Here is a 24,366-nt window from a genome sequence, read left to right on the forward strand (position 1 = left end):
GTCACCTGAAAGGTTTTAGTTTTGGTCTTATTTTAGTCGACCTAAATATCATACGTTTTTAGGCGACTACATCTACAGTTGATTTAGTCGACTAAAATGTATTTTGGCAGGCCTTGATGGCATCGTAATGACTGATTTTACACTTGGTTGCGTGCTGAAAATAGCAGATCTACAAGCTCACAACGCGCCGCGCCCTCCCACGTTTTCGCCTAGTTTTTATTTTGTTGACGAATTTGTCAATATATTTAGTCTTAGTTTTAGTCGTCATAGCTTAGTTTTTATTTAGTTTCAATTTAGTTTTTGTCAGTGAAAAAAACGCAGTCGACAAACATTTTTCGCCATAGTTTTAGTCAACAAAATCAACACTGCGTTCAATCGACTGTGGAATACACTATCGATCGTTTTATAAAGTAATGGATTCATAATCGATCCCTATTGTGGGCATGTCGTTATAGGCATTTCAAAATTTGTGAAAATATCGGATCTACAAAGCTCGAAATGCCTTGTGAATCTGCCATTTTCATTATTTTTGCATGCCACTGTTGTGCAAGGAGGTATAAAATTGATTAATTAATTTGCCTATATCCACCTGTTTCCGCAAGACTTTACTGTAGCATTATCTGCAGGACACTTCCGGTTAACAGCAGACATACAAGCTCACATCGCGTCGCAGATGCAAACGTTGTGAGCTTGTAGATCACACTCGGCTGCGGTGCCGGAAATGCCGCTCGCCTTCTGCGCAATGCACGATGGGATGTTGGAAAGTTGTGTATACATAAAAAAATATCTTCTATTCTGTTTATGTTGCATAATATTTTAAATTTTGTTTTATTTGCTCTTGAAAAACGCTATATAAATTGCATGTATTATTACTATTATTCAATGACTCTAAAAAAGCAATCGATAATGATAATGATAATGATAATGATAATGATAATGATGATAATGATAGTTACCTACTCCTCCCGCGGGGGAAATTCGGGTATCGCAGCCCAACCCAGCTGCTTTTTTTCAGCTTAACCCAGCTGAACCCTTATGAGGCAGCCCACAAGGAGCGCAAAGGGGGGGAGCAGTGATAGCTGGAGCGGGGGATCGTACCTGCGACATCTGGGGTCTCCAGAGTCCTAGGTATGGACACTAACCACTCAGCCATCACTGCTCTAATCGATTGAACAATCACTAAGAGAACAAGCGACAGTAATGGACAGCCCTACCTGGAAGCCCTCGAAGCTGCCGAAGCGCAGGTCACACTGGTTGCAGGGGTAGTCTCCGTTGGAGCCGGCGGCGGGGGTGGAGTCACCGCCCAGCCGGTGGCGCTTGGGCGAGGAGATCTCCACGTCCGAGGAGGCCGGGCTGAGCTCGGCCACCTTGGCCTGCCGCTTGTTGTTGGCCAGAGGGATGTTCTTGTGGTTCTCCTTGATGTGCTTGGTCAGCTTGAGGAGCGAGCCGAAGATGGGCGAGTTGGTGCAGTACGGACACGAGTACACCTGGACAGGACCACCAGAAACCATGAGCGCCGTCGTTATAGAAACAAACACAGTTTCTTTAACTCATTCACTGCTTTTTCAAAATGGCCCCCCGAGTTCCTCACTGCCACGTTCCTAAATTTCTAGTGCACGGATCAATTTTTAGTGCACGGATCGTGCACGCCCATGGCTAGATCAAAAATACGCTTGGAAATCCATTCAGGCATTCATGAGATAGAAGCCTTCAAAGTCTTCAAATGTAGACAAAGATGGCTGCCATTTTGAAAGATGTGTTTGTTATGGGGCTAAACATGCAATTTCGCGATTGCGATCATGCCTAATACATTTTAGGCATTTTTGATTTTTTTTTGAAAAAAAAAATGTTTTGAAAAAAATATATATATATATTTTGTTATTTTTTTTACGGGACAACTCTGGGAACTCGAGCCGTGGCAGTCTGGGGTACTGAAATAACACGGGAAACTTGTGCCTTGGCTATGATGTCAAATACATTTCACAACTATCTCACAACTATCTCAGAGTGGTGGAAAAAATGACTTGAGTAAAAGTATCAATGCTGCAATATAGAAGTACTCCGTTACAAGTAAAAAGTCCGGAATTCAAAATGTACTTGAGTAAAAGTATGAAAGTGTTGCCATCAAAATGTACTTAACTCATTGAGTGCCAATCCCGAACTAGTTCGGCTTTATTAGCGTATCGTAGAGTGCCGATCCCGAACAAGTTCGGCTTTTAAAAAAAAAAAAAAAAAAAAAAATTGATTTTTTTTTTTGACCCCATCAAATCTGGTGAACATGATTTCAATCGCGATTTTGCATGTTCCACCCCCATACAACCCCATCTAACATACAGGGCAGCCATTTTTGTTTACATTACATGTAAAACATAATGGCGATTATCTCAAGAATGCCTGAACGGATTTCCAATCGGATTTTTTTGTTTGAAAGCTGTGAACAAACTGCACAAATCCACTCCAATGCAATCCAGGATTGCATTGGATTTTTTAGAGCTCATTCTTCTCTGTTTTTTTCCCATGCATGAGGTGTGCAAGGTTTAATCATGGCTAAGTTGACGAAAATAAGGCTTCTAAAATGCTTGGTAGCCAATAGCTAACTTCAAGCTAACTTCATCCTCTTCCTGTACATGCACAAAGGAAAGTGTTCAGGCAAGTCATGGCTCCAGGGCTTGGGCATGCATTACCAGCATATCTCTATTATTCTCTGGTCACTGGGCGCCCTCTAGTGGTGATAGGCTGGCACTCAATGAGTTAAGGCAGAGTGTGACAGACAGTGTGTAGTCAAGTGGCCGTCCCCTTCACGTTGGTCCCTTAACTCTATGGTTGTTGGCTAATAGACGACCCCACTGTCACCTACCCGCGACCCCACTTTGGGTCGGGACCCACAGTTTGAGAACCGCTGGTATAGTCCTGGGGGACCCCCCCGGTCCATGAAGTATGCAGGGTTTAAGTGGTTAAAAAGATGAAAGACAAGTTGTTGTATCTAACCTCCATGAAGGACTGTGACGCAGCCTGAAGGACGGGGGACTCCAGCTTGGCCACGCCTCCTCCAGAGCCGGCCCCGCCCCCTGCGACGGAGCTGCAGTGGGTCTGCTGGATGTGTTCGGTCAGCGACGACTCCGTCAGGAAACCCATGGAGCACTGGTTGCAGAAGAAGGCGTGGTTCCCTTCTGCAGAAGAGCATTTATATTGTGTCACACTACGTTTCCTCAGGATGTATTGTTTGTCACCTCATGATTATGGATGGGACGATATGACAATTTCACATCACGATTATTGTGACAAAAGAAATCGTGATTTACGATATTATTGCGATAATCAAAATCCATTGTTCTGGGGAGGAACATTTGCCAAAAAAGAACAGATCTACAAGCTTACAACGTGTCGAAGCACGACACGTTGTGAGCTTGTAGATCGTCAATTTTTTTGGTAAAGAGATTTGAGTCTTATTATAAGTACATTTTACCAATAGAGGGTTTAAATCGTACCGGATATGCAGCTCAGCAAATAAAAGGTGAATTGATCCCAGTGCATGACGGAGGACTTAAATCTCCACGATACGATTAACGTGAGTGTTTTTTATCACGCTAATATCGCTTATCGTCCCATCCAGGGGCGTCAATTGGGTATGGCAGGGGTATGCAGCTGCCATACCCTGGGTCCAGGGGGGAGAATACAAGTTACTTTTAAATATAAATCCATGAGTGTCTCGTTGTCTATCTGTGCTGGTTATTATGTTGTTAAATTACAGTAAAATAACTACAAATGCAAAATTTAACAAAATGGTCGCTTCAACATTAAGGTCTTATAATTATATTCTCCACTCTTTTATTCTCCCCATTTTGACAAAATGGTATATTCCCAGGTTCCACAGGTCAGCTGCCATATCAAGAAACCATAGAAACGAAAAAAAAGAAAAAAAAAAAGTACTTCTTAAAGGGCCACTTCACCTCTGGTACAACCAGATCTTATTTTATTGTTGTTTGGGACACAATCAACACAATCCTGAGTTATTCTTTGTGTTCAATCCGTGTTTTGAGATATTTTAGTATTTCAGCTGTGCTAGTGATGCGTTTTGCATCATATGATGCAGCATGATGATGCAAAATGCATCATATGATGCAAAATGCATCACTAGCACAGCTGAAATACTAAAATATCTCAAAACACAGATTGAATACAAAACATAACTCAGGATTGTGTTGATTGTGTCCCAAACAACAATAAAATAAGATCTAGTAAGTTGTCCCAGAGGTGAAGTGGCCCTTTAAAATAAATGTATCATGCCTGTTGCTAAGGTATGGCAACAAAACTGGTGTCTTGCACAAGCGCGAAGGCGCGCGTGCAAGACACCAGTCATGTTGCCATACCTTAGCTTTTTCTGAACTGACGCCACTGGTCCCATCCCTAGCGTGAATCCAACAATAAAACCCACCTAGCGTGGTGGATCCCGCTACGATGCCTCCGGGCAGGCAGTGGGACACCCTGATGTGCTCCTGGAGCGAGTTGATGTCTCCGAACATGTCCGGGCAGTAGTTACAGTGGAAGGCCGACACGTTGGTGAACTGCAGCAGCGGGAACGCCGCCGTGGCCCCGCCGCCGCCGCCGGTCCGGTGGGCTTTGCGCACGTGCTCGTTGAGGTTGTAGAGCGTGGGCAGGGTGTCCAGGCACAGGTGACAGGTGTGGCTCTGCTGGGGCTTGTCGGCGTGGATGGTCTTCAGGTGGATCTCCAGCACCGCCAGGCTGTGGAAGTCCCTCTTGGAGCAGTACGGGCACGAGTACGTCACTTTGGCCCAGCCGCCTCCCCCACCTACACAGAGAGAGAGAGAGAGAGAGAGAGAGAGAGAGAGAGAGAGAGCTTTGAAGGGTTGGAAAGACTGTAAAGCAGGTGTCCGGGACCCCTAGGGGGTCCTCAGAGTTACTACAGGGGGTCCTCCAAATCGTTGTGTCATAGAAACGTTCTTCTTTTTTATATTAACCACTTGAACCTTAGGCATCCATATTCTGAGAACTTTTAGTCAAAAATAGCAGATCTACAAGCTCACAACGCCTCGCGCTGCGAGGCGTATTTTCGGCAAAGAGCTTTGGTGTAGAGGGGAAAAAGAGCAGACCAAGTATAGAGTGAAAGGTCAAGTTTATTAAGTATTGACGGTTCAAGTGGTTAAATGTCTGAAAACACAAATTGATATGAATCCAAAATACACTGATGATTGCGCAGTCAAACGATTAAACTACCGTATATGGAATCTATGAAAAGGTCGTGGGGGTCCCTGCTTCATCTCTCTCTCATCTAAGGGGTCCTTGGCCTGAAAACGTTGAAGACCCCTGCTGTAAAGGATAAATGCTTACTTACTTACTAGTTCACCCCCAGAATTACCTTTTTTTTTTCTTCTATTCATTACTCACGCCATGGAGACTTGAGTTCATTAATATTTTTAGTTTTTTGTCACAAGACAAAACAAGTTATAAAGTAAATTCACCCCCATTGATTCCAGATGGGGACCCGAATGCATTCGGGTCCCCATCCGGAATCAATGGGGGTACATTTATTGTAATGAAATTATTGTCTTAGGATAGAAAAAATTGCCAATAGAAAAAAGTCATTTTTGGGGTGAACTACTCCTTTAAACCCTGCAAGACCCGAATTAATTTCTACTGGCCAAAAAAAATAATAATAATAATCAGATGGTGTTGTAGGAGTCTTAATCACAGGAAAATGTAATGTTAAAAAATTAATAATGTTTTTGTAAGATTTTATAGACATATCATAAATCATGCTCTAATTTGCATTTTGGGGATATTTTTCACAATAATAACATGTACATGTTCTAGATATTCTAATGATCACGAAAAAAATATTACAGGCATTTTATTTATGTTTTAGTGAGGAATAGCTTCAGTTAAAAAGTGAGATGTTGTTCGTCCAAACGCTGGAATTTCAACTTCTCTGGGAGGTGTGAATGTCAGCCTCTGTGGGGGGTATTTAATTTATATGCAAATATTGTGGCCAATGGCATTGTAATACTAAACAATAGGATTTAATGGTGATGTTAATGTGAAAACAGGAAAACGAATTATAACATTTTTTTTAAAAATATTTAAAACATGTTGCCAAAAAGCAACGCTGGGCCTTGCAGGGCAGATAACTGTTGTAAATATTTCATTGTTGATCAATTTGTATATTATTATTTAACCATTATATTCACTGTTGACAAACTACATACAGTATATTATCCATATATCCACAACACATATTCGTATCATACCAATTGTCAATAGTTTGTACTTATGCATTCATAGTCATTGATGTATGTTCATATTGGGGTTTCTACCTGACAGAGATGATATGCTATTCCAAAGGACAGATTTCCCCTCAAATGATCAATACATTCTGATGTAAATATCAATTGTTCTGTAGAAAAGGCTTATCCTTTCATGCTTTATTGCTATTAACATGATGACTGCCAAGGGCCACAAGAGGCGGCTAAAGTGCCAGACATTCCCCCGTAGGCCACCACTATAACATACGGGTACCCACGCAGAAGTGGATTGTCATTTCACGTTGAACAGTGTTATGAACATGACCCGGATGAAGAGAGCTAACAGTTAGCTATAGGCTTCTTTTTTTTTTTAAGCCCGATTTGAGGCTATTTAGCCGCAAAAAAGTTTTTTTTGCTTCCATAGGAACACAGTTCAGAGAAAAAGGGCTCTAAAGATGTGAGAATGTATTGGATCAGGCGGCGCGATGCGGCGGCGTTACCCGATTACGGGCCGGTGGAAAGAGATCGCGGTTTTCGGCCTGGATGAAAATTTAGACGGGGGCTTCGTTGAGGCCTCCGATTATTTAATTCATTTTATTAAAGAAACCAGAATTCTTCGGTTTCGGCACCTCGGATACGTCGCACATAGATTGAGTTTTTTTTGGGGGGCTCTAAACTTTTAAACCATTTTCAATGGAATAAATTGTCGGAACACGTAGAATGGCTCGTTGGAAAGCGATGGACGAGCCAGGACCACCCACGTCTCTACAAGCAGCTCAGGGTAAGTAAAATAGCAAAAAGAAATTGGATTGAAAAAAAGAACCGAAATTGTTCGGTTTTAGCACTTAACGAGTTAAACCCACAATTAAACCTTTGCATAAGTCTGCATGGTGGTCAAGGCTAAGCCAAGTGCAACAGGCTAAATTGGAGTCTGTAGAGGTGAGATTACGGCAGAAGATTGGGAGTGAATCTGCAGTATGTTCATTAGGACATGCAAGGGTGCAAGAATATTATTAAGGGTGTCAAGCGGCTGGTTAAATGAAGAAAGGTTTTCTATAGGAGTTGTAGGTAGCAGGGACATGCTGGGCCCCTGATTCAGCCCGGGGAAAAGAGTGGGAGAGGCCCTCATTGCACGCTATAGAGAGAGATCTCTCTCTATAGCGCTGCTGCTACTCAAATATTTGCCATTTCAGATCATGACAAGTGACAAGCCAGTGGGCCAATTACATGAGTTATATTTCGTCGTTGTTGGGAAACCTTGTATGTCCAAAACCGTTTGTTTTGTATTTATAATTTTAAAAATGATTTAAACTAGTGAAAACAGCCGATCTACAAGCACACAACGCCTCGCACCGCGAGGCGTTGTGTGCTTGTAGATCTGCTGTTTTCACTACTTTTGTGCGACGGCCTTGTATGATGAAGCAGGGCTTTGCTTTGTGAAAACATCTACAAATTTGAAACTTGGAGATACGAGGTTTCTGCCCGACAGTGACGATTTACTTTGTTGACCGCTCAGCCCCCAAAATGGAACGAAGGCAGACATTTCATTTTTTATTTTTTCCTAATGGTCGGCCTGGACCGGCCGGGAATGAACCGGCCGTTCGGGAGTTGTCCCGCTTTTCCCAATGGCCAGCACGTCCCTGGTAGGTAGCTTCCATCATATGTTTTCTCAGAGACCCTGGCTGTGATTGCACTTATTCTATATTTCATCATCCCATCTAGGGATGGCCAACGGCTAACCGTTACCGTTAAACCGATAAGAAATTGGTTACCGGTAAGCACTAACGGTCAATTTTGACCGATAAAAAAGAAAAGAAAAAGGAAATCAACCCATGTGTCACACCAAAAGCCCCGTACACCAATATCTACGCAACCTCAAGTCATCAACCATGCAACTATACACGCTGTGGTCACACATTTCTGGGACACCAATGTCTGTGTAACATCGAGCATTCACGCAACTGCGAGTCTGCGACGCGAGTCGTACACGCTGACTTATTCAACAAATGCTCCGTCGTTGATTGGATTTTACAAAACAGACCCCGTCACATTGAATCCCGTTTAAGAAGAGCTTAAAACACAACTTTCTAATGTTACATGTTGATGACGTGAGGAACGCTAAAGTCGTCTTGGTTACAGTAGGATATGCGAAAATAACAAAGCTGAGCTCAGACTTGCAAATTCAATGATCGCTGCATCAGCACACACAAAACACGGGCGAGAGAGAAGAAAATTAATGAAATGGACATCACGTTTAGCCGATTCAACCATTCCAAAAGTTATACGATTGAAAGTTATTGTTCTACATACGAGCATCTCGCTGCGGCTGTTTAGTTAGGCGATAGCCAGGGAGTGCACAGAATGTTAGAGAGGCATGGGCTGAATGGCCTTTTGGTGGACAATTCTGTTGATAAAAGTTAAGGGCTCCAGCCCCCTTTGCTGTATGTGCGCACGTGCCTGGCGAAAGCGCATCACATTACAGACTGATCATTTCAATGCCACCGTTTCTTTGCAAAAACACACTTTATTATGGGGAGAAACGGGTGTATTTTCCTTTTCTAAATCGCTAAAATAGCGCATTTTTGAACACATTTCCTTAACGCATTTTTGAAGACATTTCCTTATCGGTTAACGGTTAATTAACTGATAAGGCCTTTCGGTTATCGGTTAAGAAAAAATCTCCATTTGGCCATCCACAAGCCTCTCTTATGGTTGATGGCTACCATAAGCCTGTTGCGCAGTGTCCTCTTAGCTGGGTATTTCTGGTAGATGGGCAGTAGTAGCAGGGAATCACAGGTGAGGGATTCTGGGAAATGTAGTTCAGTGGACTGAGGCCGGACAGCAATTGTCATCTTAATGGCGTTCATACCCAAAATAGGCACACGGTCACGACCTGTAACAAACAAATGGAAGCCTTTCTTCTGATCGTCTGGCAGTTCTTCAAACACCTCCCAGAAGTTGATAATGTTGGGATGATTGGCGTGATACTCCCCTTCATACACAGTGTTCTGCTTCAACACGTCCCAGTCGCATTCTTGTCCCACCATCACTACTTGTAACTCGTCTGGTTGGAATAATTCCACTGCGTCTCTGTCACACACCTCGAAGAAGCCTCTCTTGAACTCCTCAAACACTCTCCGCACAGATGTGTTGAATGCGTAGTTGACATACGCATCGACAAACGCCTTTTTGTTTGAGCTTGTGACAGACTTCGCTTTTTCTTTTGGAACCAGTTCGATGTCTCTGCCGTCCCATTGAGCGGTGAAAGTCATCAGCATGTTAAGGACGGCGTCGTCGGTAGTGTCCAGGGTGCAACGCAAACTCTCTGCAACTACGGGTTCAAACTCCTCCATGTCGTCCAATGAGGGTTCGACGTTCAGCAACTTCTTGAAGAGGGCTAATGGGAAGGGCAGGTGGTTGTTGATGTTGTTTATCATAGCCATGCCACAGAGGACCCCAAACAGGTAGTAGCTCTTGGCCTCAACCCTAGGCTTGGAGGGGAACCAGGCTAGTGTCTGGGTCTCGTTGTACATGAACATCTGGGATTCGGGAGCCATCAACTCGTCAAACACGTGGAAGTAGAAATCTCTTCTGTTGACTTCAGTCAGCTTCAGGTTCTCCTCCAGGATTAGTGCACCCCCTAGAACTCTGTGGTCAGTTGCACCTAGCTGTCTGAAGGTGTCCTCCACAAGGTGTGTCCGTCTCACACTCAGCTGTAAGTCTTGGGCGGGGGTAGCGTCTGGGTACGTTCCAACGGGCCTCATAAAAGGCACGTCAGCCAAATGGGGTCCGTACATCTTTGATCTTTGGATTAAATTAAAGAGTGCAAGCTTCAAATGAGGGCCTAACAGAAATGGGTATCGGCAAAAGATGGCTGGCGTATTTTCTTCTTTCCACCTTGCACACTGACGCCAAGAAAAGGCATCTTCATATTGATTCACATAACATGGTATGTCCTCCACATAAAAGGTGCTCGGTGGGAGCTTTGGGGACTTCCCCGATTTGTTTGCTTTGTAGAGCAGTTTGAGGACCTCAAGCAGGTTTTTGATCTCTTGGTTTTTAGTTTGCAAATGACCATTTTTCAGCATGAAGGACAGGGCCTTTTTGAACACCAGGATGGGCTTCATCAAGTGGGAGGGCGTTAGTGAAGCCCACCAGCCTCTCAGTGTTTCCAAGGTCTTCTCATTCAGCTCTGTTATACAGACTGCAAGGGGCACCACGATTGTCATGATGTACTTCTCCTCCTGGAGAAGTGGACATGTCAGAAGAATCATGAAGACATCCGGTGATCTCAGGACAGCTCTTGAAGCCATGAGCCCTTGGATTAAATCGTCAAACACTACGCTTTCTTTGGTCCATCGTACTCTCAGCAACTGGTCAAACGTCTGGGCGGCGGTGTCAACGTCCACTGTTAAAGCATTTGTAGCTGATGGCGGGGGACCACTGTGTTTTGTGAAGGTTGCAACAAGGGATGAACTGTTATCAAACAGTGTCCGTACACATGCTATTTCCTCTATGTCAGGGTTGTCCGTTGCCAGCCATTTCTGCAGCTGTGTCTTGTCTAACCTCCCTAGTGGTTTCTCCGAATGGTAATGCAACATCCTAACATTATGTATAACGTCCCTTCTGTAGTTCTCAGATGCAGTTGCAGCACAAGCAAAGTTTGTATTCCATCCAGATGGTATAATGATGTATTTTAGTTCATCAATGCACCATGGCAGTTGTACCAGATGGGGTGTCAAGCTGCCTTCCGGGCGGCTACCAGTTCCAAGATGACCTTTCCTCACACTTCCAAAAGACCAGAGCTGGCCCGAGGACTCCAACACCAGAGTGTGGTAGCTGCCACATTCAATCTGTAGAGCAGGGCCATCAAACCCCTGTACCTGTCTGGGTATCAGTTCATTAGCAGTGGAGTTGTGCCCAAGCTGACCTTGGCTTCCCTCTCCAAAGGTGAATACCCTCCCATCCATTGTCAAAACTGCAGAATGAGCCATTCCACAGCTCATGTGGGCCACCTCTAATGTTCTGAGGGCAGGTACTGCACAGACCTTAAACATGCCCCTCTCGTCCACCCTGTTGAGCCCAAGTTGGCCGTCTTTGTTGGCGCCACAGCAGTACACCAAGCCTGGAAGAGTGAGGAACAGACTGTGCGATCCTCCCGCTGCGATCCGGCTCACTGCTACCCCAGTCAGAGAGAGCACCGGGGCAGGTGTTGGCTGCAGTGCCACGTGCCTCCCCAGACCCAGCTGGCCATGACTGTTGGAGCCCCACGAGAGGACCTCTCCCGCTACAGTCAAGGCCAAAGAGTGGGAGCTTCCACAGGCAACTTGCACCACAGGTAACTTGTCCAATGACATGGGGACAGGTGTTGGCGTTTTTTGAAGTTTGGACAGACAAGTGGGACACGCACCCAGCTGTCCATCACCTCCTGCGCCCCAGGCATACACAAACCCAGAGCGGGTCAGAGCCAGACTGTGGTCCCGACCGCAAGCAACGGACTTCACATCGCTAAGACCCTCCACGCGTCCAGGTGACTTTGGATGGGAAATGTGCTCTCTGCCAAGTTGTCCTTTGGAATTGTTTCCATGTGACAGAACATCTCCTTCACCGGTGAGGAATAAAGTGTGTTGCTCCCCGCAGGCGATGCTGATGAGGTTTTCAGGCGGGCTCCATGACCACTGGACAGTGGTTAATAATGTCCTCTGTTGTCCAACCAGTTTGTCTCCCCAGCAGTACAGCTCCATGTTCTCTTGCTGTGAAGGCGTTCTGGAAAAGTTGTCGTATTCGGTGAAGTCGGTCGGATGAGGGATGACGTGTGTCAGTGTTGTAGTCACTATGTACACGAGTGTTGAGTTGTCACTGGTGAGTGGTCGCTTATATAGGCCATGATGATGTCACGCCATGTCACTGCTGATGGCCTGCTCTGACATCACTTTGTGACATCACAAACTCAAGGGAGAAAGGGGGGGGGGGGGCAAATATGGAGCTGATGACTAACATCATATTGATGACATCACTGAAAGGCAAAACATGGAGTTCCAGACTGACCTCCACGTACTCTGATAACGGTCAGTGCTCTACAGATATAGCCCAAATATGGAGATAAGTGACCCCATAGTACTGACTCATCATATTATGCCCATATATGGAGACCACGTTGGTGGGCATCAAAAACGTGACATGCCCATATATGGAGACCACTTTCAACTAGATTTGATGAACACAGCATAATGGCCTGAGAATCTAGTCATTTAAAATCACACCTGGGCGAAGTGAGCAGTGCAAACACGACACACTTGCATATCTCCTTGTATGGGTCGTTCTGTCCGTGACACCAGTTATTTTATATGAGCACGGATCGAACTGATACATTTTGGCTATTCATATAACCACCTGGTTTACCACTAGCAACCACATAGTAGACCCTAGCCACTGCTTATTAGACCATAGCAACCACTGTTTACCCTAGCAACCACCTGTATTCATCCTAGCAGCCACCTATTAGAGTCTAGTAGGTGTTACAAGGAGGAACACAGGTGGTTGCTAGGGTAAACAGCAGTTGCTAGGGTAAACAGTGGTTGCTAGGGACAGTGGTTACTAGGGTAAACAGTGGTTGCTAGGGTAAACAGTGGTTGCTATGGTAAACAGTGGTTGCTAGGGTAAACAGTGGTTGCTATGGTCTAATAATTAGACCTTAGCAACCACCTACTAATACACAAACAACATGTTTACCCTAGTAACTGCTGTTTTACCCTATAGCAATCACCGCCAACTTTTAAATCTACAGTTGATTTTGTCAACATTCTATTTTGGCAGCCTTGATGTCCATGTCCCTTTTCTGCCCATATATGGAGATCCCTGATGTCATCAATATTAAGCCCACATCTGGGCATGCCCATATATGGACATATTATGTCAGTCTCATGATAACCAGTGTGGTTGTCGCAACGTGAGTCACACTCGCAAAGAATTTCGTCCTTGTCTCTTTTATGCCCATATATGGAAATCCCTGATGTCATCAATATTAAGCCCATATCTGGGATTGCCCATATATGGGCATATGTGGGGCAGTCTCTGTTGTTTCAGCGCGGCCCGCCCTTTAAGGCGAGGTCGCTTCACGCCCTTTGGGCGTCTTACTAGTTAATATTAATTTATTTGTGAATACATTTTCTCCATTGACTTGAATGCAAAAAAATTACTTTTCCCAAATATGGAGATGACTGACATCAAGATGTCTGACGTCATAGACCACACATTATGTCCATATATGGGCTTTCCAAAATATGGGCTTAATATTGATGACATGAGAGATCTCCATATGGGCATAAAATGGACAAGGACTATATTTATTTTCACGGTCAATCAATCGATTGGGTTCCATCTTGGAAGTTATTATTTATCAGTATCACAATGAAGAACTCACTCATTATCTGTAATCTATCTATGAATTAGGGAAATCTACGTCCACGTGTCTTTGTTTACGCCCGTAGCCAACGGGTGGTTCCCCTGACACATCACTGTGACATACAGATACTAAGAGCGGGGATCTCCATATATGGGCATAAAAGGGATTCTGTGATGTCAGATACTCAGAGGAGGGATCTCCATATATGGGCAGGGATCTCCATATACGGGCATAAAAGGGATTCATGGCCAAGACAGATTTGCCCTTCGGCGTCTTACTTGTAACATATCACTATAAAACGGGAGGAGCGGGCGCAAACCTCTAGTTATCTATAGCTAGAGGTTTGCGCCCGCTTTGCCCGTTTTATAGTAAATGAAACCTGACGCAATTGGCCCACTTATAGTCTGGTCAAAGTGTCATGTGAAGATCGGACATATGCCCGTTTATGCCCATCTATGCCCATCTGGCATATGCTCTCATGGCCCTTATATACTGTATGCCTCAATATTACCAGTAAGACTCCCTAATCGGGAGATAAGCGACCGTTGGTCGCTACCGACCGTTGGTCGCTTATCTCCACAAATAGGCCAAGAAATTTGTTTTACCAATTATCAAGACATACGGGCAGTTGACAGTTTGCCATGGTTACTCATTGAAGTTGAATCTCCATATATGGAGATAACCTACGCATCACACTAAGTCTGACCTCACCAGCCCATATTTGGGCAAGAGCAACTTATGTCTCCATATATGGAGATATGATGACATCACACAGTCCTCAGCCGATGATGTGGCGTGATGTCATACAATACACAAACGAGCCCTACAGTATAAAGGGGCAATTCTTGCCAGGAAAGAAGCATTTCTTCGACTCAGACCTTATCGCCAGGGTTGGCTTATAGCAGCTGTCGGTAGGACCATATATGGATTCTGTTAGTGTGGATCTCCTAACAGGGCATCATCTGGGATACAATCCCTTTTATGCCCATATATGGAGATCCCTAACAGAATCCCTTTCATGCCCATATATGGAGATCCCTAACAGAATCCCTTTTATGCCCATATATGGAGATCCCTAACAGCATCCCTTTTATGCCCATATATGGAGATCACTAACAGCTAACAGAATCCCTTTTATGCCCATATATGGAGATCCCTAACAGAATCCCTTTTATGCCCATATATGGAGATCCCTAACAGAATCCCTTTTATGCCCATATATGGAGATCCCTAACAGAATCCCTTTTATGCCCATATATGGAGATCCCTAACAGAATCCCTTTTATGCCCATATATGGAGATCCCTAACATAATCCCTTGTATGCCCATATATGGAGATCCCTAACAGAATCCCTTTTATGCCCATATATGGAGATCCCTAACAGAATCCCTTTTATGCCCATATATTATGGAGAAATCCCTGCTCTGAGTATCTGACATCAGTGTGATGTCACCTGTTTATGCCCATATATGGAGATCCCTGCTCTGCGTATCTGGTTGCTATGGTAAACAGTTGGTTGCTAGGGTAAAAAAACATGGTTGCTATGGTAAACAGTTGGTTGCTAGGGTAAACAGTTGGTTGCTAGGGTAAAACCATGGTTGCTAAGGTGGTTGCTAACGTACACTAACAAACCAGCAACAACAGACTGTTGCCACAGCAACGTACACAAAGGTTTGTGTACACATGTGGTGTGATGTCATACTGATGCGGAGATATGAGCAGGGCAAAGGTGTGACGTGTGACGTGTGACCGACCGACGGACGGCCGGTGGAGGTTTTCATAGTAAACTGCTCCCTGACGGTCGCAACTAGAAATCTATATTTGGGCATAGATGACTCATCGTGACCTCATCACACGTCGACCGCACGTGTGACGTGCGGTCGACCGCACGTGTGACCGACGGACGGCCGGTGGAGGTTTTCATACCAGTAAGACTCCCTATCTCCACAAATAGGCCAAAAGTTTGTTTTACCAATTATTACACTCTATGTGAACATTTACATCAACAAATCCCAAGTACTATGCAGAACGACCCATTTCAAGTTTTTAATGTACAACAATATTTAGAAAATAGGTCTACAAGCTGACAGTCCTCGTCCCTTATATTCCCATAGGTTATATGGAGATCTCAGTGTTTGTCAGTCCTTGTTCATTTATGCCCATATATGGACATCTCTATATCTACTGTAACAGTCCTTGTCCCTTTATGCCCATATATGGAGATCTCTTAACTGTAAGTCCTTGTCCCTTTTATGCCCATATATGGATATTCCTGATGTCATCAGTATATGAACATATATGGGCTTTCTGATATGCCCATATATGGAGATCTCTTAACTGTAAGCCCTTGTCCCTTTTATGCCCATATATGGATATCCCTGATGTCATCCGTATATGCCCATATATGGGCTTTCTAATATGCCCATATATGGAGATCTCTGTATCTCCATATATGGGTATAAAAGGATACTTCAGGTCTGACATCAGGTTTGTTTATATTGGGTTGCTAGGTTTGACATCACAAACTCTATGGGCCATCTGACCTAGAAATCTATATTTGGGCATAGATGACTCATCGTGACCTCATCACACGTCGACCGCACGTGTGACGTGCGGTCGACCGCACGTGTGACCGACGGACGGCCGGTGGAGGTTTTCATACTAAACTGCGACCTTACGGTCGCAACTAAACTGCGACCTTACGGTCGCAATTATTACACTCTATGTGAACATTTACATCAACAAATCCCAAGTACTATGCAGAACGACCCATTTCAAGTTTTTAATGTACAACAATATTTAGAAAATAGGTCTACAAGCTGACAGTCCTCGTCCCTTATATTCCCATAGGTTATATGGAGATCTCAGTGTTTGTCAGTCCTTGTTCATTTATGCCCATATATGGACATCTCTATATCTACTGTAACAGTCCTTGTCCCTTTATGCCCATATATGGAGATCTCTTAACTGTAAGTCCTTGTCCCTTTTATGCCCATATATGGATATTCCTGATGTCATCAGTATATGAACATAATGGGCTTTCTGATATGCCCATATATGGAGATCTCTTAACTGTAAGCCCTTGTCCCTTTTATGCCCATATATGGATATCCCTGATGTCATCCGTATATGCCCATATATGGGCTTTCTAATATGCCCATATATGGAGATCTCTGTATCTCCATATATGGGTATAAAAGGATACTTCAGGTCTGACATCAGGTTTGTTTATATTGGGTTGCTAGGTTTGACATCACAAACTCTATGGGCCATCTGACCTAGAAATCTATATTTGGGCATAGATGACTCATCGTGACCTCATCACACGTCGACCGCACGTGTGACGTGCGTTCGACCGCACGTGTGACCGACGGACGGCCGGTGGAGGTTTTCATACTAAACTGCGACCTTACGGTCGCAACTAAACTGCGACCTTACGGTCGCAATGACATCACCCTCTAGGTTTATATCAGGTCACACTTATTGATGGTGACGGTACCAAGAATGCTCTGTGTTTTTCCAAGGGTTTTTCCATTGGATGACGTAAGGACTCACAAACGGACGGACGGACGGACGGACGGACAGACAGACAGAGGTTTCCCTAATTTATAGTTAGACCAGTAAGACGCCTACGGGTGAAAAGTGACCTCGCCCTAAAGGTCGAGGTCATGCCATCTGTCTTGGCCATATATGGATTCTGTTAGTGTGGTTTTCCTAACAGGGCATCATCTGGGATACAATCTCTTTTATGCCCATATATGGAGATCCCTGCTCTGAGTAGCTGACATCACAGTGATGTCAACTGTTTATGCCCATATATGGAGATCCCTGCTCTGAGTATCTGACATCACTATGATGTCACCTGTGATGTCACAGTGATGTGTCAGGGGAACCACAGTGTCAGGTGTTACCCGTCCGGACGGACGGATACGGTCAAGCTGTGACAGTTCTGATAGTAAACTGTCAATAAACAATCAAGACTAAAAATAGTAAATCCATTGAGGTCAATGGGGAGTGGTGCTAGCTCGAGGATTGGTCGAACTTCACATGACAATTTGACTATCTGGTTATCCGGACTCTATATAGCAATGTTGTTTTTGACAGCAAATTTTGATTTAGATTTAGTCATAGTCTTTTGAATAAAATTTAGTCTTAGTTTTAGTCATCACAGCTTAGTTGTTATTTAGTTTTTATTTAGTTTTCGTTAGTGAAAAAAACGTAGTCGACAAACATTTTTCGTCATAGTTTTAGTCGACAAAATCAACACTGCTATATAGTAGGCAACCTAGTTGTAAGTTGCTCTGGATTAAGAGCGTCTGCTAAACGCCTAAATTGTAAATTTGTATATCGCTACTCTTACCTGAGCCTATATATCCTGTACTTTATGGTTTCTGCTGTTTTGCCAACAAAACACCCTTTATTGATAAAGGATAAGGATAATATCTATGGGATAAAGGACATTTCATGTCTAGTTGGGCCCGCAGCAGAGCAGACCGCCATACCATACCTCCAGCATGGTGGCTCAGGACTATCCCCAGGTCCTCCACGCCGTCGGTGCCTCTCCGGCGGCTTCGCTCGCTGCCCAGGCTGGGTTTGAGGGTGGAGTCGGGCGTGGAGCCTCTCTCCAGGCTGGCGCTGGAGTCCGGGGTGGCGGAGCTCATGGACGCCACGCTCCCCAGCGCGGGGTCGGGGCTGGCGGCGCTGTGGATGGAGGAGTCCGGCTGCCGGTGGCTGTCCAGGTGGCAGTACACGTCCTCCACCGAGGGGAACTGTTCCGAGCACACGGGACATCTATAGGGACAGACCCAGAGGAGAAAGGAGAAAGGACCCCGCTCAGTTTAAACCACTTAAAACCCTATATGCTGTACTACTCCCATAAGCTGACATATCGGTGCCACGGAACAACAACAACAGTAAAATGAAAAGGTGTTAAATGAACCCATTAAGACCTGGAATTATTTTATACTTATACTAGCTATTGAAAAATGGCAGATCTACAAGCTTGCAGCGTGGCTCTTGGAATATACAGTATATTTTTCAAAGCAAGTTCAAGTTTGCTTTATTTGTCATTCATCCCTTTCTGTCTGCAAGCAGATTTAGAAAGAGCAAACGAAATTGTGTTTCTCCTAGTTTAAGACAGCAATTCATAAAAAACCTTTGTAACTCAAATCTCTGCATCTGGGGGTCCCTAGAACAACAAAATTTGGAGTTGGGGGTCCACAGCCAAACATGTGATTACATACAGATGCGTTCCAGGTCAGTTAACATTGAGATTTTACTGTATTGTCACTATATTGACAAAATAATTGAGAAATAAATCAACGTTTGTTAACCACAACTGGACCTAAAAACTGTACTATACTGCCCTGTACAGAGCCAGGTACTGTACTGTTAGGGGTGTGAACCGAATATTGAATACTGAACCGAATGACCCTGTAACGAACCGATTGACCCTGTACCGAACCGAATGACCCTGTACGGAACCGAATGACCCTGTACGGAACCGAATGACCCTGTACGGAACCGAATGACCCTGTACCGAACCGAATGACCCTGTACCGAACCGAATGACCCTGTACCGAACCGAATGACCCTGTACCGAATCCACAACAATCCACTACCACTCCACATCCACATTCCCCTGGAACCCCCTCAGGTCAAGGACCCCTAGGGGTCCGCAGAGCCCACTTAGAGAACCACTACCTTAGAGGTTGGGTACCGTATTGTTCAAAGTTAAAACAAAAAAAAAATACGTAGTTATATTTTTTACATTTATAAATCAAGGACATTTCTGTTAATTTTTTGTTTTTCGAAAAAGTATCAAACCGTGACATCAAAATATCAAACCAAACCAAACCAAACCGTACATTTTGTAAACCGTTGCACCCTTACTTGTGTTTGCGGTTGGCGTGCTGCGTCTCGATGTGCGTGAGCAGCGAGCCCTCGTCCAGGAACACCTCTGGACAGTGGATGCACTGCAGGTCGGCGCGGTCCGACAGCTGCGGGTGTCTGGTCACCACGTGCTTCTCCAGCTCCTCCGTCTGGCTGAAGGTCTCCTCGCAGTAGTCACACATGTACAGGTCCTGGTCCAGCTCGCCATCGCCCGACTTCTTACCCCCGTCCCGCTCTGCCCGCAGGGCCAGGTGCTCCCTGTTCTTGCGGTGAGCCTGGAAGATAGATGGATAGATACCTTTATTATCCCAAGGGAGGAAATCAGTCGCCCGGAGGCAGCACAGCAGTTTAAGGATATTTACAAAGTTACAGAGAAGTATGAAAAGAAAAAAATTGAACGGTGTACAGTAAAGAGCAAGGTACACCAAAGAACGAGAACTAAGAATATATCTATCTATCTATAAATGCGACAAATCTCTGTCTGTCTGTCTGTCTGTCTGTCTGTCTGTATGTAATCCGCGTATCTCGAGAACCGTTCGTCCCACCGGCTTCAGATTCGGCACGCGCGTTCCCCGCCGCGGCGCGGAGTGCAGTGCCGGGCCTCGACCCGACCCACCGCGCGGTTTTTCGGAATCTCCTTATGCAGAGCTGATTGTTGACATCAGGCTCTCATCAGTGAAATCGCCGCAAGCGCTGAGTCATTGTGACTTCATAAAAGGCTCTGACATCACGTACACCACATGAGTCAATGGGCATAAATGGACACAGGCAAACAGATGGTCAAAACGGGTCCTATGACAACAGGTATAATGGGGTTTGCATTAAAGGGGGAACCGGCACTGTGTCTGCAACACAGTCGGAGGCACAGACAGATACAGAGATCTCCATAATGGGCATAAAGGGACACAGACAAACAGATACAGTGATCTCCATATATGGGCATGAAACTATGACAACAGGTATAATGGGGTTTGCATTAAAGGGGGAACCGGCACTGTGTCTGCAACACAGTCGGAGGCACAGACAGATACAGAGATCTCCATGATGGGCATAAAGGGACACAGACAAACAGATACAGAGATCTCCATATATGGGCATAAAATGGATGCAGACAGACAGATACAGATATCTCCATATATGAGCATAAATGGACACAGGCAAACAGATGGTCAATACGGTTCCTACAGAGATCTCCATACATGGGCATAAAATGGACGCAGACAGACAGATAACTCCATATATGGGCATAAATGGACACAGGCAAACAGATGGTCAAAACAGATGACAACAGATATAATGGGGTTTGCATTAAAGGGCGGGGCATTCATTCCCTATTTACATTGTTCCCGAGTTGGCCAGGGCGCCGACTAGACGCTCGGCCGCCCGAGCTTCTAGTAATACATAATCCACAAACAAACAAACAAACAAACAAACAAACAAACAAACAAACAAACAAGCAGTACACATTCTTGAGTGGGTGACAAATACAATTCAGCAAACATAAATTCAATAACACTTTACAAAATAGATTATTACAAAAACTTAGTAGTATTAGTATTAGTTGACTGTACCTGCATATGGCTCTGCAATGAGGAGGTGGAGGAGAAGCCACGTTTACACACGCTGCACTTGAAGGGTTTACTGGAGCTGGACGGTCACAAGAAGAAGAAATGCAAAGAAAGAATTGAAATCAAATTCAAAGAAATCATAGTAAGAACTGAATAGGAAATCAATTAACAACTGAATGGAAACAAAATCAACATATTTTCTTTACACATTCCTAAATCAGAATTATGAATTATTAGAAAAGGAATGGGATCAAAGTCAGAACTAGAACCAGGGTTCCCAAACATCTTTACCAATTCATTTCCAAAACTTTACCAGAATATTTAACCCGATTTCCAGGACTATATAACAATAATTCAGCTCAATAACGAGTCGCTTACTCCAATGCGCAATGCCCAAAGACAGGTAGTGTATGCCAGTGGTTCTCAAACTTTTCAGGCCGTGACCCCCAAAATAATCATATTTGAAGAGAGTTGAGGAATTTTGTATAACACGTTTCTATTGTGAAAATAGCAGATCTACATTGCGAGGCGTTGTGAGCATGTAGATCTGCTATTTTCACAATTTCTGCCTCTAATATTTAACAATTTGGCCAATGTTGAATTTGTCATTTCAGAGGTATTAACAAAATCAATAACCAAAGACAATGCATAGCTATTTTTTTCCAGGACCTTCCAGGACCGTTGATCAATTCCAAAACTTTTCCAGTACTGGAAAAATATTTTTCTAATTTCAAAATATTTCCAGGAATTTCATGACCGTGGGAACCCTGGAACTAGAACAAAATGACAGAATCAGGAGGAGGAGGACAAAAAAAATCACCTGTGCGTCTTGAGATGAATCTTCAGGTGATCAGAGCGAGAGAAGGCAGCCTCGCACTCCTGACAACTATATTTCTTATCACCTGCACCAAGACATGGAGACAAGATAATGGCACTCATAAGTTACGATAGCTCATCTGCACGCAGTGTAAAGCCTTGATTTATGTCTCGCACCTAAAATAGCCTATCTACAAAGCTCAGTCGAGCTTGTAGATCCGCTATTTTGGGTGCGAGGCACGAAGTGTAAGGTCGCAAATGCGCTTCATACGCGTCAGAAGTGTCGGCTTCCCCCTCCCCTTCCAAAGGGTTGGAGCTTCCCGTTGCAGCGTGTTGACCGCGACGACGGCATTGACGAGTGTGAGGTCCAATGCGTCTGATGATTGGAATTATTCAACATTGGTGATTCGAACAACGTCAACCAACAACGTCTCTATTTTGGGTATGCCGTCGAAATAATAGCAGATCTACAAGGTCAAGACGCATCGCATCATGACATGCTGTGGACCTGTAGATCTGCTATTTTTGAATAACCGAAGTCTTCAAATATAGGGCTATTCCGCTTTCAAAAAAACTTTTGGTCATGTTATCGTCTAATCAGGCTTTTTGGAACACCCTGAACAGTTTAATTTGCTTGATTTAGTATTTAAATATTTGATGTAAATGTAACTTACCAGGCCCTCCTCCTCCAGGGCTTCTCCCCCATACACACCCATTTAGGGTGTGAAGTTACAATAGGTGTGTATGGGGAGGGGCCCTGGTCGGGGAGGGCCCGATAAAATGACCAAAAGTTTTTTTGAAAGTGGAATATCCCTTAAAGTAGCTAAATTTGTCATGCTGCGGTCACAATGTATCAATTTCAGTCCAATCAAAGTACAAACACTGAATTCAACTTTAAGTCTATTCTAAAGACAAAGAAAACATCATCATCATCATGGTGTGCTGCCCACCTGTGTGCAGCTTGACATGGCGGTCTCGGCTCCTCTTGTGTTTAAACAGCCTGCTGCAGAAGGTACACTTGAAAGGCAGCTTGTCACTGTGGATCTGCTCGTGGCGCTTCAAGTAGCTCAGACGACTGGAGGGGAGGAGAAGAGGAGAATAACACACTCTGAGCCAAACTCTATCTAGGGATGGGACGATATGAACATTTCATATCACCATTATTGTGACCAAAGAAATCGCGATTTACGATATTATCGCGATAATCAAAATCCATTATCCTGGGGCGGAACATTTGCCAAGAAATAGCAGATCTACAAGCTCACAACCTTGTGAACTTGTAGATCAGCTATTTTTTGGCAAAGACATTTGATAGAGAGTGAAAAAAAGACTGTATCAAGTATGTATATTACGAGTACCTTTTAACAATAGAGGGTTTAAGTGGTACCGGACATGCAGCTCGGCAAATAAAAGGTGGGACGAAATTAATTTGCGAAATTCACGTCGCGGCAACCACACTTGCAATTTCCAATTGCATCTTTCTTAGTTATCACTCATTATCACAACCAAGTCAAACGTTTTTAAATAATGGCGATGTTAAACTGAAGTCAAGCCGCCCATCCTTAGTGTGTGTGTGTGGGTCCGCTTTGTTTCCCTCACCTGAATGACTTGTCACAGAACTGGCAGGGGTAGGGCAAGCCCGCCCCACCCTCCTCCTCCCCGCCCGTACCCATGCCCAGGTCACAGCACCCGTCTGCCAGCTGGGAGGGCGACGCCACGTCTTTACTGGAGGGGGACGAGGGCACCCAGGAGAGCATGGCCGGGTCGTCGTCCCCGTCTGACAGAGATAAAGACAGACAGAGAAAGAGAGGGGAAGAGGGGGAGGAAGACGTAGAAAGAGAAAGACATAAATATAAGCATTGCTACAGTTCACAAGAGGCTCACTGTGTGTGTGTGTGTGTGTGTGTGTGTGTGTGTGTGTGTGTGTGTGTGTGTGTGTGTGTGTGTGTGTGTGTCTCGGAAGGGGTGGGGGGGTGGGTGTAAAAAAGGGAGTATTAGAATGATGAGGAGGACTTTACATCTCTCTTGCGAGCCAAATGGGGGATATGGGGGCTGTGGGAGTTCAAATGAGAGGGAGGGATATTCAAGAGGAAAGAAACACATTTATCCTCGTAACTAACACACACACACACACACAACACACACACACACACACACACACACACGCACGCACACGCACACGCACACGCACACGCACACGCACACACACACACACACACAATCACAATGAGGAAACAGAAAGTGGAGACACTCTCTCTCTCTCTCTCTCTCTCTCTCCAGCAGAAGCAACATCTAAATAGGAGGCTCCAAGAACTATGTATCCCCGGCGGAGCTCAGAAATAAGGACACAGTGTATTTTCTCTCCCTTCGTCGTCCCTCTGCGGCCATCCCTCGTTCCAACCCCTCCCTCTTCTTCACCTCCCC

The 24,366-nt window shown here is 44.6% G+C and overlaps 2 protein-coding genes across 2 annotated transcripts in view; both read right to left on the bottom strand.

The window, feature by feature from the left end:
- Positions 1-24,366, bottom strand: part of znf423 (zinc finger protein 423) — a gene marked incomplete at its 5' end in the record, with an annotated part of 246,441 nt that overhangs the window by 71,758 nt on the left and 150,317 nt on the right. The window contains 9 exons of the mRNA XM_080737309.1: positions 1,215-1,487; positions 2,989-3,170; positions 4,436-4,810; positions 18,174-18,457; positions 19,559-19,833; positions 21,130-21,205; positions 21,947-22,028; positions 22,893-23,017; positions 23,542-23,719. Of these exons, the coding sequence (XP_080593435.1) occupies positions 1,215-1,487; positions 2,989-3,170; positions 4,436-4,810; positions 18,174-18,457; positions 19,559-19,833; positions 21,130-21,205; positions 21,947-22,028; positions 22,893-23,017; positions 23,542-23,719 (1,850 nt within the window). The remainder of the gene's footprint in view (positions 1-1,214; positions 1,488-2,988; positions 3,171-4,435; positions 4,811-18,173; positions 18,458-19,558; positions 19,834-21,129; positions 21,206-21,946; positions 22,029-22,892; positions 23,018-23,541; positions 23,720-24,366) is intronic.
- On the bottom strand, positions 8,921-12,004 carry LOC308293584 (putative E3 ubiquitin-protein ligase HERC6; the record flags this gene model as incomplete). Its single annotated transcript, XM_080736172.1, has 4 exons — positions 8,921-10,064; positions 10,158-10,504; positions 10,625-10,703; positions 10,974-12,004. 4 exons carry the CDS (start codon positions 12,002-12,004, stop codon positions 8,921-8,923), a joined length of 2,601 nt encoding a protein of 866 aa, XP_080592298.1.

This window comes from Nannobrachium achirus, assembly GCF_963921795.1.
Source record: "Nannobrachium achirus genome assembly, chromosome: 11".
NCBI lineage: Eukaryota > Metazoa > Chordata > Actinopteri > Myctophiformes > Myctophidae > Nannobrachium > Nannobrachium achirus.